Here is a 16,247-nt window from a genome sequence, read left to right as displayed (position 1 = left end):
GCGTTTCCCTTAAATTTTGGTAATATAAGAATTTTAGAACTAAAAGCAAAATGCTAACGACATGGAGTTGGTTTCTTGAATTTCATAAAACACGGGCCTTGTCTTAAAGTCTCTAAGGATGTGGAACCTTAACGATCTGCCGGCTGCAGATCTTCCATCACAGAGAATGCTGCTCTGAGAGGCACTGCTTCTCAAAGACGGCTAACTGCTCTGCCGCCTTGTGCTCACTACAAGCGACTGGATATCCGACATCTCCAGGAGTGGAATGTAGCTGTGTCTGATGCCCCGTGGTTGAATGTGGGTTAGTGTTGCAGGGTTAGGACCATGGAGATACTGTTCAGAGGTGTGCCACTGGAACTGCTGGAACTGTTTAGGCTTTCCCAAGATAGTTACAGCTTTGTAGGGTGTAACTGTAATTGTGTGGTGTTTCCATCAAGAAAAGCTCATCTATATCTGTCATGTATTCATCCTGTAGAGTTGAGTCCCAGGTGTGGGCAACTCAAATCTCCTACACACACACACACACACACACACACACACACACACACACACACACACACACACACACACTGTCCACCAGGGTACTCATGTCATGCGTGGGCCAACAGATCCGCTTCTCATGCTGGGGCGCTTCTCATGCAACACACAAACACACGCACAATGACCCACATGTGGACTAGGGGCACCCTCACAGGCTTGGCCTCAATGCAGGCCTTCTGGGCCCAGATGTGGCCATCATCCTCATCACCTTTGCCGTTCTGCTGACACTCTTCCACTTCCCTGAGGGTTAACCAGAACCTGGCCCTGACCAGGAAATGACAGAAACCTCCCCAGCTCAGGCCTCTTCCTCCTGGGCTTCCCATGGTTGCTGTCCTTCAATAAACACGAGTGATCCTTTAAGAGTGCGTTGTACAGGCTGTAGTGGGCAGCCTTATCGTCCCATAGGATTCGGTTCCTGTGGCTCTCTTAGTCTGTGTGGGGACTCTCATGTTCCACAATGAAATGCTCTTCAGTGCACTTCTCAGGACATACCCAGCAGCGGGTGAGGTGTTTAGCTGCCTGGTTTCCGTGTACTGATGTTCTCAGACCCTGTCCAGAGGCTGCTGTGTTCCCTATAGCTTATCTGCAGAGGCTCCATGGCACAGTAAACTTATTCTTCCCATCTGTCCCCTCTCTGCAGACCTATCTCCATGTTCAGATTCTTGTGATGTCTTCCTTAGCTCCTCCCCCTGCTGCTTTTCTTCACCCTGGTTACTATCTTAGTGTCTCAGATGCCGCAATCCTTCTTTTCTGAGCTCATCTTCCTTGTGCTCATTTCTCCCTAACTCTTATCCAAGGGATGGCTTTCTTCAGGAGCTTCCTGAGAAAAGGGGCATCCATCAAATGTTCTGGGTCATCCCTGTGGCTGCAGCTCTTCCTTCTCTTCCTTCCCTCCTTGCGCTGTACCTCTGGAGGTGGAGGGAGACCTCTGTTGGAGTAGCTCCCAGCCTGTCTTCCTTAACATTAATGGCAGCTGCTGTGAGGCAGTAGAACAGTGGCAGGGGAGTGAGGCCTGAAGAGTGACTGAAGGACACTAGTGGGTGACGGTGAGCGCTCACTGCTGTTGTCTTGAGCTGAAGCTCCAGGTTAGGTATGGACGGTGGAGAGTAAACAGAAAGCCTTTATGGTGGCCTTACAGGGCTCTTTATCTTTTATAGATACGAGAGAGTCATGGCTGATGATCAGGTCAGAGCCTGATTGTATGGGTTGGTGCATTGGAAAGCATTTAAATATACAACCCCAGTGGTCTCAAATGCTCAGGTAAGGGCTGAGCCCCTTAAATTCCCAGATACCCTTGTATGAAGTAATTGGCTTTATGGTGCATAAAAGAACTTCCAATGACCTCAGCTACTTCCTTATGTGTGTTTTCTCTTTGCTTTATTTTTTTTTAAACGGGGCTCAAGTAGCCCAGGCCAACCTTGAACTTGTTATGTGTCCAAGGATCTCTGGATTCCTGATTTTCCTGCTCCAGGGCCCCAGTGCTGAGGTTACAGCAAGTGCCAGGATGCCCAGAAACCCTAGCTAGTTTTAATCCTAGTTTTCAGTCATGTCATTTTAATTCTTTTCTCCCCTAATAATTTTTCAGTTGTGTGCCATATACAATGTATAGAATAACTGTAGAGAATGATGCTGACTTCCCGTGGGTGTTTACCCTCTGCCACGATGGACAATGATTATTATGTGGTGTCCTGATCTATCTATCTATCTATCTATCTATCTATCTATCTATCTATCTATCTATCTATCTATCTATCTACTTGACCAAGCTGGAGTCATCTGGGAAGAGGGAATCCCAGAGAAAATGCCTCCTTCAGATTAGCCTGTTGTGGGCATTTTCTTGGTTGATGATTGATGTGGGAGGGAGGGCCCAGCCTACAGTGAATGGTGCCATCCCTGGGCAGGTCTTAGGTTCTATAAGAAAGCAGGCTGAGCAAGCCAGTAAGCAGCACTCCTTCACGGCCTCTGCTTCAGTTCCTACCTCTAAGTTCCTGCCCTGACTCCCTTTGGTGATGGACTATATGGCCTGAGAGTTATAAGATCAGATTAACTCTTTTCTCTCCAAGCTACTTTTGGCCATGGTCTAATTTGGTCAATGTAGTTTGCTTTAATTCTGTTGGAAAGATATGGGTCTATGTCTCCATTGTACAGGCTGATGAGTCTGTGTCACTCATGAGCTCCAAAATAATTTAGTCTGCCTCTCTCCTCTGTTCTGCCACTGGGGAGCAAACTATTCCAAGTCTCATTTGGATGACACACCAGTGAGTGTCCCATAAGGTCTGGTCCAAGTGCAGATGAGGGTCCTTGGGAGCGAGTATATTCCCTCTCTGTCTTCAGATCTGTGAACAGAAGATACACATCCTGGCCACCTCCTCTTACCCCACATTATGAAAAGATGATGGAGGAAAAGGATACGGTAGACAGTTTCTTTCAGAAAGGGCAGGGGAAGGTAGGAAGTGCTTGATGGGAGATCAGCTGTAGAGATTCTGATGTCTCCCTACTGTCCCTGCCCCAACCTGGTTTTCCCTATGCTAATATCAACACAGATTAGCTTTGCCTGCTGTAAGCTTCATGCAAGTAGAATCACACAGCACTTGTTTTGTTTTGCTGGGTTTTCCAACATTGTCTCTGAGAGTTAATCATGGTGGTATGATAGGGGTTGTGGTGTTACTTCAGATGCTCCATTTTGTAAGTCCAATACATGATAGTCCATTCTCCTGTAGGAATTTAGATCACATCTAGTTTAGAGATGATATACACTGTCCACCATGAATGTTCTTTAGTGCACATAACTGCTCACTTTTGGTAAATACAAATCACAAGACTGTAGTTTGGGCTATGCCTCCAAGTCAAATGGAGTCAGCCATGCCGAAGTTCACCACCAAATTGATGGCTTGCTATTTACCCCACTTTCAGAGAGACTGGGGTCAAAGAGAGGAGCCAAATTCCTTAAAGAGGCCATTTTCTGTTGGGCTAAGAGTGGCAATTCCCTCTGTGTTTACTCTTGAGTCAAGTAAATAGCCAAGTTTACCTGGTCAGTTGTTCCTGTCTCCTGTTCCCTCCTGGTGAGGAAAATAGCTTTGATATGACCTTCTCTTCGGCTTTCATTTCTCTCATCAATCTTCCTCTGTCCTGGCTTGAGTTGTGAGCGTATGTGCCCTTCTTTAGGGAATGAAGCATGGCTCAGTTCTGGAGTAGATGACAGTTGTACACTAAATAAGAAAATACGGAATGCACAGCTGGCTCAGTATAATTTTATTTTGGGTAAGTTTTTCTTTTTTAACTTTTTAAAGCTTTATTTATTTTATGTATAGGAATGCTCTATGTACACCTGCATGTCAGAAGAGGGCATCAGATCCTATGACAAAAGGTTGTGAGCCACCATGTGGTTGCTGGGAATTGAACTCAGAACCTCTGGAAGGGCAATCAGTGCTTTTAACGGCTGAGCCATCTCTCCAGCCCCGTGTGTTTATTTATTTTTCAATGCTTGGCTTGGGGACTTATAGGTTACAGGTTCAGAGGTTTAGTCCATTATCATCATGGTGGGAAACATGGCAGCACACAGGCAGATGTGGTGCTAGAGAAGGAGCTGAGAGTTCTATGTCTTGATTCGCAGGCAGCAGAAGGAGACTGTGTGCCACACTGGGCATGGTTAGATCATAGGAGACCTCAAAGCCTGCCCCTGCAGTAACACACTTCCTCCCAAGGCCACATCTACTCCAACAAGGCCGGTCCACCTAATAGTGCCACGACCTGTGGGCCAAGCATTCAAACACACGAGACTGTGGGAGCCATACCTATTAAAACCCCCAAGCTACTCTTTTCCAGCTGTACTCTGGACTCTGGGTTATCTGGTCCCCAAGCCCTGGGCCAGTTCTCCAGCCTGCACCTTATTGTAGGTATGCTGGGATTACAGAAGTTCACTACTGCTTCCAGATTTTTTTTAAATGGTCATTAGCAGTGAAACCGAGGTCAGCAGACTTATCTGACAAGAGCTTTTACTCACTGAGCCATCTTGCTAGCCCAGTTTGGCAATCTCCCTAAAAACTAAGCAAGTAGCTAACACAGTGAAACCAATCACCTCTTCGGATTGGGTAACAATATAACCAGTCAATTCTTCCCCTAGCTGTGTATCACAGAGAAATGGAAAGGTATTTCTACCCAGTAACCTGCAATGGGGTGTTCTCAACCTTCTAATTAGCGACAGAAAGTACCAGCTTGTAAGAGCCTGGACATCACGTTTGTCCAATAGACCACACTTTGTCTAAAAGGAATAAGGTCCTGGGTGAGAGAGTAACATCCAAGCATTATTGAATTATATACTTAGAACTGGTGAACTTCCTTGCATGTAAGTCCTACCTCAGTAACGTTGTTTTGTGGTAAAATATACATAGCATTGATATTGACGATTAAGATGCTCTAAGCTTCTGGCTTCTTCTCACTGAGCTTGCTTATATTGGTGTACGACCATCACCAGCCAACAGCAGACTTCCTTTCCTCTTATAAAACTTACACTGCTCGGGGTTTTGTCATGAACCCAAATTGAAATGACATACTCACTAAAAATTGACCTTCCTCTTCCCTCCCCAGTGGCTAGCACCACTACTCTACCTTCAGACATTGCTCAGAAGTGAAGTGAAATCAAAGGATATTTGACCTTTTATAGACTTTCCGAAAGTATATATTATTATTAATTATAAGCAAAGCAGCTCCCATATGCTGTCATTTACATAGTATCTCTTTTGTCTTCTTCCTGTCTGTTTCTTTACTTACACTGTACCTTTAGTCAGAGGAGTACTGTGCAGTTCACTCTCCTGCGTTTGCCTGCTCCTGCCTTCATTTTTCTGCGCTCTCCTTTGTGGGCCTCTATTTTTGTGAGTCACTATTTGGGAGATGAAAGATGCCTCTCGGACCAACCGCCAGTCCAGTAGCAACAGCCTTTGGTTCTTGTCTGCCCAGGTGAGGGCAGGGAGCTAGGGACATGTGGTGGGACTTACAGAGAGCCTCTGCGGAAGCCGTGTGGGCAGGGCCTGTTCCCTCCGAGCCAGAGCTGTGCTTCTGTGGAAGATCATGTAGGCAGCCAGGTGGGCTGGGTGGGCAGATGCTTCCAGACACAGGGGAAACTCCAGCACTGGGAGGTAAGATGACTTGGGTTTGTTTATGTTGACTGCCAGCTGTGAAGACAATGGATCCTGCATAGGCAGTGATGCAATGTCCCTTCTGTACAATTCTCCCTTGCATCCATCCACCGCCTCTTCCCTTATCCTCCTTACCTTTTTGTTTTACAGTTTCACGCAGTGAGGTGTGCAGTTTTGATACTGTGCAGAACTGTCTTACCCCCACAGCATCAGGATATAGAACAGTTTCATCATCTCCAGCGATCTCTTCTTGCTACCCATCTGAGTTGCACTCACCCACCCGCCCTCCATCTTAGTCAAACTCAGTGGATTCATTCTCTGTCCATAAACTTTCGGTGAATAAGTGGGATTATAACTGTATGACCTTTTGAAAGTGACATATTTTGCTTAATGTATCTGCCTAGGTTTTTCAGGTCTGCTCCTTCACTGCCGAGTGGCATTCCACTGTTCAGACACACCACACCTTATTTATCTTCTTCCCAGTTGAAGGTCAATTAGACATTTGTTTTCAGGTTTTGGGCAACTAAATAATTTGCTATAAATATTTATGTACAAGTTTCTGAATGAGCATTTCTCGTTTACTTTGGCAAGTATCTAGAAAGAGTCATTTCAGGTTCTCATGGCAAATTAGGTTAAAGTTTAAAAGAAAACACCATTTTCCATTCTTAGTGATTATTATTTTCCCATTCCTTCCAGTTACAGAGGAGGAACCCTTTGTGAATCTTGTTGGTCATGTGTTTTGAGTTTCCAGATATGCCTGACTCATCAAAGCATGACTAGGGACCTTATAGGAGAGGAGGAGAAGCTCTTATCATCAGACTAACTCACCTAGAGACCCCTGGCCTCCTCTTTCTTTACAGAGTCAGCCAGATTTCTTTTTAGGTGTGTAAAGTCTCAGGATACTTTGTTTCCATGCAGAGAGGGTCCTGAGGGATGCACTCAACGGTTCAGCTAAAAAGAATCTAGTGAAAGGAATACCGATACAGGAGATTGTCTAGTCAGCAGGGATTAAAGAGGGATGGCGGAGCACAAAAGGATGACCGAGGGGGTAGCTTTGTCCTCACTGTTCGGTTGGAGGAGGTTGTGAGACCCAGAAAGCTGAAAGCCATGGAATAGAACTTAAGTAGAGAACAACATCAGGACCAGCAGAAACTCAAGACAGAGAAGGAGCAGGGAAGGAGGCCAAGTGCTCCAGCTTCCTTCCCTCTGCTGACCTCAGAATCTTCAGTTTCTCAGTGTTCAGACTCAGCCAGGAGTCAGGAGAGAAGTACTAGTCAGGGTTCACCAGAGAAACCGAACAATGGGATACGCAGAGGAGGAAGCTCACGGTGTGGAGTTGTTGCTGAGAGGGGTAATGATGTAAACCCAAGTCCAAGGGCAGATGGCTGGCCTATACCAGCTTCACAGACAGCCAGGACCAACAGACGCACATCTCCTTCCTTCACCGTTTTGTCCTTTTCACATACCCAGTGGGTTGTATGATGGCCATTCACATCCTGGTCTGCATAATCAATCTACCAATTCATCTATCTCATCCACAGACACTTTCTCTGATGCACCCCAAAGTAGCACCCCTTAGTGGAGTCAGGCTGACAAAGAATTAGCCACCATAGCAGATGGATCTGAGTCGGAAGGAGGTGTCCGTGAGCATGACCCACGCCAGCATCCCTCCTGCCTGTCAGCATCCTCTTCTTCCTTTGCTTGGATGGCAGTCCTCAGACTCATCAACCATTGTGTCATCCCGTGATCATCTTAGTGCAGGCTTATTCCACATCTGAATTGTGGTTTCAGCCACTACTGGTGTGGGGATGCACACACAAGTGGGCATTTACAACACACACACACATACACACACACACACACACACACACACACACACACACACATTTTATGGCTATTTTACTGGGACTTTGTGAAGGAGTTATTGGTGTAGAATTGCTTTAGCTTTGGTTATAAGAGAATATGTGAAGACCTTTTCACTGGTACTGATACCTAGGGATCACTGAGATGTTTTCAAGAGACAGGTCACTAGGCACGGGTCGAGAGATATGACAGATACTTCAGGGGGCAAATGTGGTCCACAACACTCAGTCAGCTATCAATATTCATCCAATTCCTCAGGAGACAAGATGGCGGTGCACACTGCTGGATCATAGGCAGTGCTGGTATGCTGGATAGTTTTCTGTCATCTTGGCACAGGCTAAGTCATCTGAGAGGCAGGAACCTCTCAATTAAGAAAATGATACAGCCCAAAAGATAGGGCTGTAGGAAAGACTGTAGTAATTAATTTTCTTAATTAATTATTGATAGGGGAGGGCCCAGTCCATTGTTGATGGGGCCATCCCTGGGCTTGGTGGTCCTGGGTTTATAAGAAAGCAGGGTGAACAAGGCATGAGGAGCAAGCCAGGAAGCAGCACCCCTCCGCTGGCTTCTGCATCAGCTCCTGCCTCCAGGTTCCTGCTGTGTTTGAGTTCCTGTCCTGACTTCCTCAGTGACGGACTGTGATGTGGAAGTGAGAGCCAAGTAAACCCTTCCTCCCCACCTTGCTTTTGATAGTGGTGTTTCATCACAGCCGCAGAAAAGCCTAAGACATCTGAGCCATGAGCACTGCTTGCTCCTCCCCAGTGATTGCCTTCTTTGCTTTTGAGAAATTGATAGCATACTCTCTGACATATTTTCCCTCAACTTTTCCTTTTGAAAGTTCAAACCTATAGGAAAAGATGCAGTCGACGGTCATATTGCTTTCATTGGGATGTATTCGTTGGTATCATTTCTAATTTGCTCTACCTATATGTGATTAGATATTAGTGTGTTACAATGTGTGTGTGTATGTTACATATGTATATGTGTTGTATTAAAAATGTAGTATCTGTTGACTTTCAGGCATAATGGGACAAATCTGGGAGGCCAAGGCAAGGAAGATATATGAATTTGAGGACTATTCTGGGCTTCTTAGTGAAACCCTGTCTAAACGACAATAAAAGCTTCATCCCTAAATAAATGTGGTATCTACTAATGCTTCGCCTCTTAGGAAAATATCTTAGTTTGTCTTGTGTGGTAATAATAATATCCTAGAGATTTAGAGTCTCACAGACCAAGGATTAGAAGACTCAGCGTCCCAACACACTCAGGCCTGTTGAGGGTCTGCTTCTGGTCTGCGGACTGCTACCTTCTTCAGGTCACAAGACAGAAGGATGCCAGGGGTCCCTTAGATAGGGATGCTGATTTCTTAATACCTCGATGGTCCAATCAGCTGCCTCAGACCTCACTTCTTAATGCCATCTTTTAGAATTAAGGTTTCAGCTTGTGAATTTGAGGAGAGAACACGAAAGTTTATTCAGGAACAGTTTGACATGATTCCTAAATGCCTTAAAAACATTTAATATCTAATGTGATGCATGGATACATGTTTTAACCTCTCCTTAGCTCAGTTTTAGAAGAGCTCTCTAATAAACACAGTACACACATGTGCATGTACACACAGACCCTTCAATCCCAACATCATTCTTGATCTGAATGTATAGAACCATCTGTCATAACCATCGAATAATCACCACCATTCATATGCTGTCTAACTTTGTCAAGAATTTCTAATTTAGATGCATGAAGGAGGAGTAAATGCTCTGCTGGGTAGCTGAGGTACAGGATATTGGCCATCACACTGGGAAAGGTGCTCTCCTGAAAAGCAGCAGGGACCGCTCTTTCTACCATTAAAGCGGGGTTTTTAGTTGGTTTGGTTTGGTTTGGTTTGGCAATTTGGGAGAAATATGCTTAGCTTGTTTGAAGTATGGTGGTCTAGATTTGTGCCATGTATTCATTAAATTATTTACAAGTAATTTAAGAGTATCTAAGTAATAATCAACCAAATTGATATGTTGAAATTTGAAAGTAGAAGTAAAACTTTAAAAATACTTGGGGAGGGGGTTGGGGATTTGGCTCAGTGGTAGAGCACTTGCCTAGCAAGCGCAAGGCCCTGGGTTCAGTCCTCAGCTCCGAAAAAAAAATACTTGGGGAGATCTCCTCTCCTATCTCCTATGGATTTAATGAAGGAAGCTGCTAGTAACTGAGGGAAACCCCTCTGACTTAGTAGATGCTAACTAATTAATGTGCCACAAATTAAAATTCTCAGTATTGTTTCCACTGAAAATTAAATGGATCAATAGTATAACATGAAGCATGGCATTTGTACTTACAAATTATAAAACTTTTAGGTCTTCTAAATCATAGGAGAAAAAGTGCTATCCTTTGTTAAGAACATAGAATATTTTTCAAATTTTTAGTTATGGTGAAATGCGACACTATGTATCGAATTTCAGTCCCTAAGTTAGAAAGCATTGAAACATTTGTTCCTATACTACTGGGATCAGTTTGATATTTTTTCTGTAAGAAACTGAAACAGTTTAAAAGAGGAAGGATTCACCAAGGCTCACAGCGTCAGAGGTGTCATCCACTGTTGGCTTGCTCTGCTGTTTGAAGGCTGTACTAAGGCAGGGCATCATGGAAGGAGGGCATCAAAGCCACTCACCTCCAAACAGTCAGGAACAGAAGAAAGAGAGATGCAGGGGGCCAGATTCAGAAGACCCAGACCCAAGGAGACATCCCAGGGATCTACTTCCAGATAGGTCCCACCTCTGAACATTTCCTTCACCTCCTCCCAGTACCATCAAATGGAATGCAAGAGTGAATTAATCCGCTGCTGACGTCCGAGCGCTCACAGCCCCATCATCTCTCAATGCTCCCACACACCAGCTGTGGACCAAACGTGCAGCACATAAGCCTTATAGGGGATACTTTGTATCCAAAGGGTAGTCCTCTGGTGTGCTGTGAAATAAATATACTAATATATTTTTACTACAAATATGCACCCTTTTTGTTCATAATCCACAGAATTGCCACTTGTAAACCTGTCACCCGAACCCGAGGAAACATGAATTAATAGAAGACATGACCTTAAATTTTAATATAGTATCGGTCTGCCCGGAATTATGCTTTCACCCTAATAAACACCAACCCTGTTTTTCTTCAAGGAGGAATATCACAAGCGTAACTTCACAGAAGTGCTCTCTCCTAACATGTACAACAGTAAGCTCTGGGAAACTTCAGGCCATTGGCAGCATTACAGTAACAACATGTTCACCTTTGACATTGAAAAGGACACTTTCGCCCTCAAACCCATGAACTGTCCAGGGCACTGGTGAGTATTGAACATGAAGGGACCCTGCCCATGCACACAGTGCCTCATCGGAATCCGCTGGTCATGTTGCTGCTTAGCTTTTGACAAGCGATTTTCTGTAATGGGCAGAGTGGAAGCTGCTAATCATATGACTGTGCCTTTTCAGTCTAGAGAATGTGACCGTGTTACTTAGTTCTAGAGAACAGAGCTCCTTTTTCAAATGTGCCTGGTCTTGGGCAAGCATGGAATGTTAGCCATGCTTCTCAAAAGGGTAATAGTGTGCGTTGACTTTACAGATCATTATATTTGTCTTCCTAATTATATTTCAAATATACATATTCATAAGATATTTAATTCTTATGGCACTGTTTGGATGATTATAATAAGACAACGCCCTGACTGATGGATGATTCTGGGCATATCTTTTCCTACACATTTCAATGTCTCTTAATTGTGATACAACTGAGAATTGGTGGTACGTTAGTATTAGAGCACAACATAAATCAAAAGTTATTGTCTGGGACTGGGGAGATGGCCCAGTGGGTAAAGTGCTTGCTGTGCAAGCACTAGGTCCTGGGCTTGTGTTCCTAGTATCAACATAAAAATGAATGCATAGTGACACATACCTGTAAGAATCTCAGTGCTCTGGGACAAGGAAGGGGTAGTTGTGGGCAGTGCAGTCTGGTCAATCATTGAGCTACAGTCTCCTTGAGATCTCTGTTCTTAAAAACTAATAAACATCAAATAAGCTGGGCTGATAAAAGAAGACACCTGACATTATCAACCTCTGGCTCCACATGTTACTCCTGGGCATATGCACCCACACATGTGTACGTACATACCACACACACACACACACACACACACACACACACACACACACACACACACAAAACGTTTTCTTTCTTAGTGGCACCTAAAATAAAGATATGTCCTACAACATCAATGCTGTTCTGAAGTCTATGAGAGGTTATAATTATTATAAAGTTGGCATGCAAATTTAACCTTTTAAGGTAAATGTGTTTTACACATAGAAGTGAACACTCTCTCTCTCTCTCTCACACACACACACACACACACACACACACACACTCCTGAACTTACAGTTTTTTTCTTAGTAGCATATACAATTTCTAGTAAATTGGCATTAGAAGTCAGCTATTAAAACACATCTCTGGACATTCAGGGCAGCCTTCTTCCTTTTTAAGGAAAGATGAAAAAATTAGAATTGTTTGTAACTCTACTGTTGTCAAAGCAGGCTGTGGATAATCTCCATCCTCTCCAAACAAAATGGGGCCCAGCTTGTGCCCACATCCTCAGAGGCAGTATTAATCTCTCAGGATCCTTTCCCAGTAAGGACTCTTCAAGCTGCAGCGTGTGGTCTCAACCCTAAGGAAGGCTGTGTGAGAGCAGAGAAAGCAGTTGTGTATCTTCCTGCCTCAGAATAAGCAGCTGGCCACACAGTGCTTGACGGCGGTGAGACAAGACAGCCAGAGTGTTTTCTGTGGAAAACTAATCTCTCATTCTGCCAAGATCCTTAGCTGAGCATTTTTCATGCCTGGTGCTAGAAGTCGTTAGGACAAAGCCTGTTTCCTTGTGGAGCTCAGAGGAGCACAAGGACATACAGGTGGAGGTCATTTATAACAACAGAACCATGTATTATGCTGTCGGGGTCACCATCTCAGAAACAGAAGGAGGCGAGGGTTGCCAGTTATATGTGGCACATCCTCACTGTGGGGTACAAAAGGTTTGATCCCTAACGGCAAAAAGATATATAGATTCATAGTGTTTAGATGATCAGCTTTCTGTCCATCCTGTAAAATCCGTTTGTTCCCGTGTCTTTTCTAGTTTAATGTTTGCACACCGCCCGCGATCCTGGAGGGAAATGCCTGTTAGATTTGCCGACTTTGGCGTTCTTCACAGAAACGAACTGTCAGGGACTTTAACCGGCTTAACCCGAGTGAGGCGCTTCCAGCAGGATGATGCCCATATCTTCTGCATGGTGGAGCAGGTAAGTAAGGACAGGGAGAGTCTGCACACTCAGACCTTAGTCCCTTCCCGCGGCTATGACATGGGAGGTGTGCCCGTATCTCTGCACACCGGTGGAGCAAAATCTTTGCTGATTCTCTGGTTAAGACATTGGTCATTTCCTGGCACAAGGTCTATTGTTCTCCCTCACTTATTTTATAGACTCAAGTTCCATGTGTGAGGTATTTTATGGGAGCTTGTGCCGTTTGTTTTCAATGTATTGCCTGGAATTTACATTGTTATCTTTCCGTTTAAAGTTAAAGTTGTCATGCAGAGGTGACTGTCAAACACTACAGACTGTTTGGCGTGACTGCCATTGTGGAACAGCAGCCCATGGGATGTGTGTCAAGACATGCTGCCCTGTACAAGCCTTGGGAACTTTTAAGGATTTGATAAAATGCAATGCTTCTTGACTGCTGAAATTACTGTCAAAGCCGGTATCAGAAATCTATTTGGGAACTAAACAACACACTTGTAAATGACCCATAGATTAAAGGGGAAATCCAAAACAAAATTAGAAAATATACAATACAACTGAAAACATATGCACTACAAATTACATAAAATGATGTCTACATGGATAATCACAGCATCCCAACTTCTACTTAGGAAACTAGAAAAGGGGAAGGAGCCAACTATATCTGGTGCAAGCCGAAGAGAGAAAATGAAGTGACAAGGAGTGTGTTGTCTAGTTTTTATGTCACCTTGTCACAAGCCTGAGTCAGTTTGGATGAGGGGGCCTTACCTGAGAAAATGACCGTACCAGACTGGCCTGTAGGCAAGCCTGTGGTGTGTTTTCCTGATTGATGATTGGTAGGAAGGCCTGCCTCACTGTGGACAGAGCAATCTGTGGGATGATGGTCCTGAGGCTGTCAGAAAGCAGGCTTGTGTGAGGAGCAAGCCAGGAAACAGCACCCTCCACGCCCTGTTTCAGTTCCTGCCTCCAGGTCCCTGCCATGACTTCCCTCATTGATGAACTATGATGTGGAAGTGTAAGCCTTACTGACTGATTCTTAGACCCCTCCTAAAATTTGTTACTGAAGGCTTACCCCTGGGAGGTGGTGGAAACCTTGGGAAATGGAGCCTTTTGGAAGAGGTTAGGTCACGGGGTATACCCTGGAAGGAGCTCTTGGAACCCTGACCCTGTTCCAGAAGTCAAGTGGTGAAGCAGCCGTGTTCTACTGTGGGCTCCTCACCAGGATGCTCTGACTGGCACAGTTCCAGAAGCAGCAGAGTCAACCGATTAGGGTCAGAAACAATGACCCCAAGAAGCCTGCCCTCCCTTTAAGTTGCCACAGGAATAGAGTTAACATGGAAATCTTTAAGACAAAACTCACTGAAACAGAAAAGTAAAAGAGCGCCAACCAAGCCCAAAGCCGGTTCTCTGAGAGGATCGACCAAGTGGGTAAGCTTTTAGTCAAACGGAGGGAACAACAGTTTCCAGCAGTGGGAATGAGAGGTGTCATTGGGACAAATTCTGAAGGCGCTCGGGGATAAGGCACATAGCTTTGTCACTACAAAAGGCTTTATCAAACCAGCAAATAAATAGATCACATCTAAAGATTTAGTTAGGAAGCGACCAGGCCTTTTGACGAAGCTGAAGTCCAAAGTCACACACTTCCGGGATATTTATGATAACATGGCAATGGATGTGTCAAGTATAGTAGACAAGTCTTTGAAAAATGCAAACTACCAGTCTTTATCCAAGTAGAAGTTAAACTTGATATTTAACTTCTCGGAAATTAAACTGATAACTAAAACCTCCCTACAAAGAAAGTTTCAGTCCAATGCTGATTTAACTGATGAATTCTGCAAACACCAAAAAAGATTCTAGACAGGACCTTAAAGAAGACTGAAGAGGAAGAAGCCATTACCAACTCCCCCTAGGGGCTCTCAGGGCTCTGAAACAGAACGTGACAAAGACATGTCTAGAAGAGATTGATCCAGATACAGCACACAAAGGACAATGCACCCTAACCAGGTCAGCAGTGTCCCTCAAAGGGTAGATATATAATACTAGATAGAGGTTTAATATTGCAAAATGAGTCATTGTAATGTACCATATTATCCAGTGGAAGAAGAAAAACCTGTCTTGGTGCTGAAGAGATGGCTTGGTGGTCAGGAGCACTTGCTGTTCTTGGTCAAACTGAGAACGCAGGTTTGGTCCTCAGCATCCACACGGAGCCTCACGACCATCTGTCACTCCAGTTCTAGAGGACCCAACGCTATCTTATGGCTTCCATAGAGGTTGCATGCACACGATGTACAGACGACACTCATGCAGGCAAAACACTCAGATACATAAAAACAAAATACCCTTCTTAAAAAAGAAAGAAGACATGCCTTGATAGTTACTATATTAGCAGAGGCTAGAAAAGCATCTGGAAAACCCCAATATTGATTTCTCATTGAAAACTCTAAGAAAGAAGGCAGAGCGTTTCCTCACTTAATGCAGGAACGCAGGCACTTCTGAAAACCCTACACAGGAGCACGGTAGGGATGCCGCTTCTCACCGATCCGATCAGTAATCATCCTGGAAAGTCTCTTGATGAAATAAGCCGGAGAGAAATAAGCAGACACCCAGCTTAGAAAGGAAAACAGAAAGGTCTGACTTGCAGATGGCATGGCCTGGCCCAGTGCCGTGAGAAGAGCCAGCGCTACCAAACCGGTGAGCAGCAAAGATGAACCCATTCGTCCTTGGGTCCTGAAGAAGAAACCCTACCCCCACCTGGGACTGACCAAGCTGGAGCAGTGCTAGTGATTTTCTGACCCCAGATCTTACCCTAAATGTCCAGGACTCAAAAACTAAAAACCACTCATTGTTCCAGCAACCAGGACAATCTCGTCTAGAGAGAAAAGGATAACCCTTGAACAGCAACATTAAGAAGACCGCCATTTTAGCATTATCTGACAATGGTCTTCAAGATTTATTCTTATTTCTAGTGTTGTGTGTGTGTGTGTGTGTGTGTGTGTGTGAGAGAGAGAGAGAGACAGACAGACAGACAGACAGACAGAGACAGAGAGAGACAGAGACAGAGAGAGAGACAGAGAGAGAGAAAGAGAGACAGAGAGAGAAAGACAGAGACAGAGAGAGACAGAGAGAGAGAGACAGACAGAGAGAGAGAGACGCCAGTATAAGGAATCTGAGTTATAAGCAGTTGTGAGCTTCCCTGATGTGGGTTCTGGGAATCCGTTTTGAGTCATCTCTCCAGCTCCATGACAAAGATGTTAAGGCAGGCACCATAAGAATGCTTTTGGGAACAGTTACAAAACCATTTCAAACCAATACTCAGAATAGGGAAAATCTCAAGGAAGAAATAAAGATAATAGTGAAAAACTAAGTAGAAAAAAATTATTTGAAATATGTAACT

General features: G+C 44.4%; 1 protein-coding gene across 1 annotated transcript in view; it reads left to right on the top strand.

The window, feature by feature from the left end:
• Tars3 (threonyl-tRNA synthetase 3) overlaps positions 1-16,247 on the top strand; it is a 165,003-nt gene that overhangs the window by 135,869 nt on the left and 12,887 nt on the right. The window contains exons 11-12 of the mRNA XM_032893460.1: positions 10,703-10,869; positions 12,697-12,859. Of these exons, the coding sequence (XP_032749351.1) occupies positions 10,703-10,869; positions 12,697-12,859 (330 nt within the window). The remainder of the gene's footprint in view (positions 1-10,702; positions 10,870-12,696; positions 12,860-16,247) is intronic.

Source organism: Rattus rattus, chromosome 2 (genome assembly GCF_011064425.1).
Source record: "Rattus rattus isolate New Zealand chromosome 2, Rrattus_CSIRO_v1, whole genome shotgun sequence".
NCBI lineage: Eukaryota > Metazoa > Chordata > Mammalia > Rodentia > Muridae > Rattus > Rattus rattus.
Note: the sequence above shows the minus strand (reverse complement) of the source record. Positions and strands in the feature narration are given on the sequence as shown.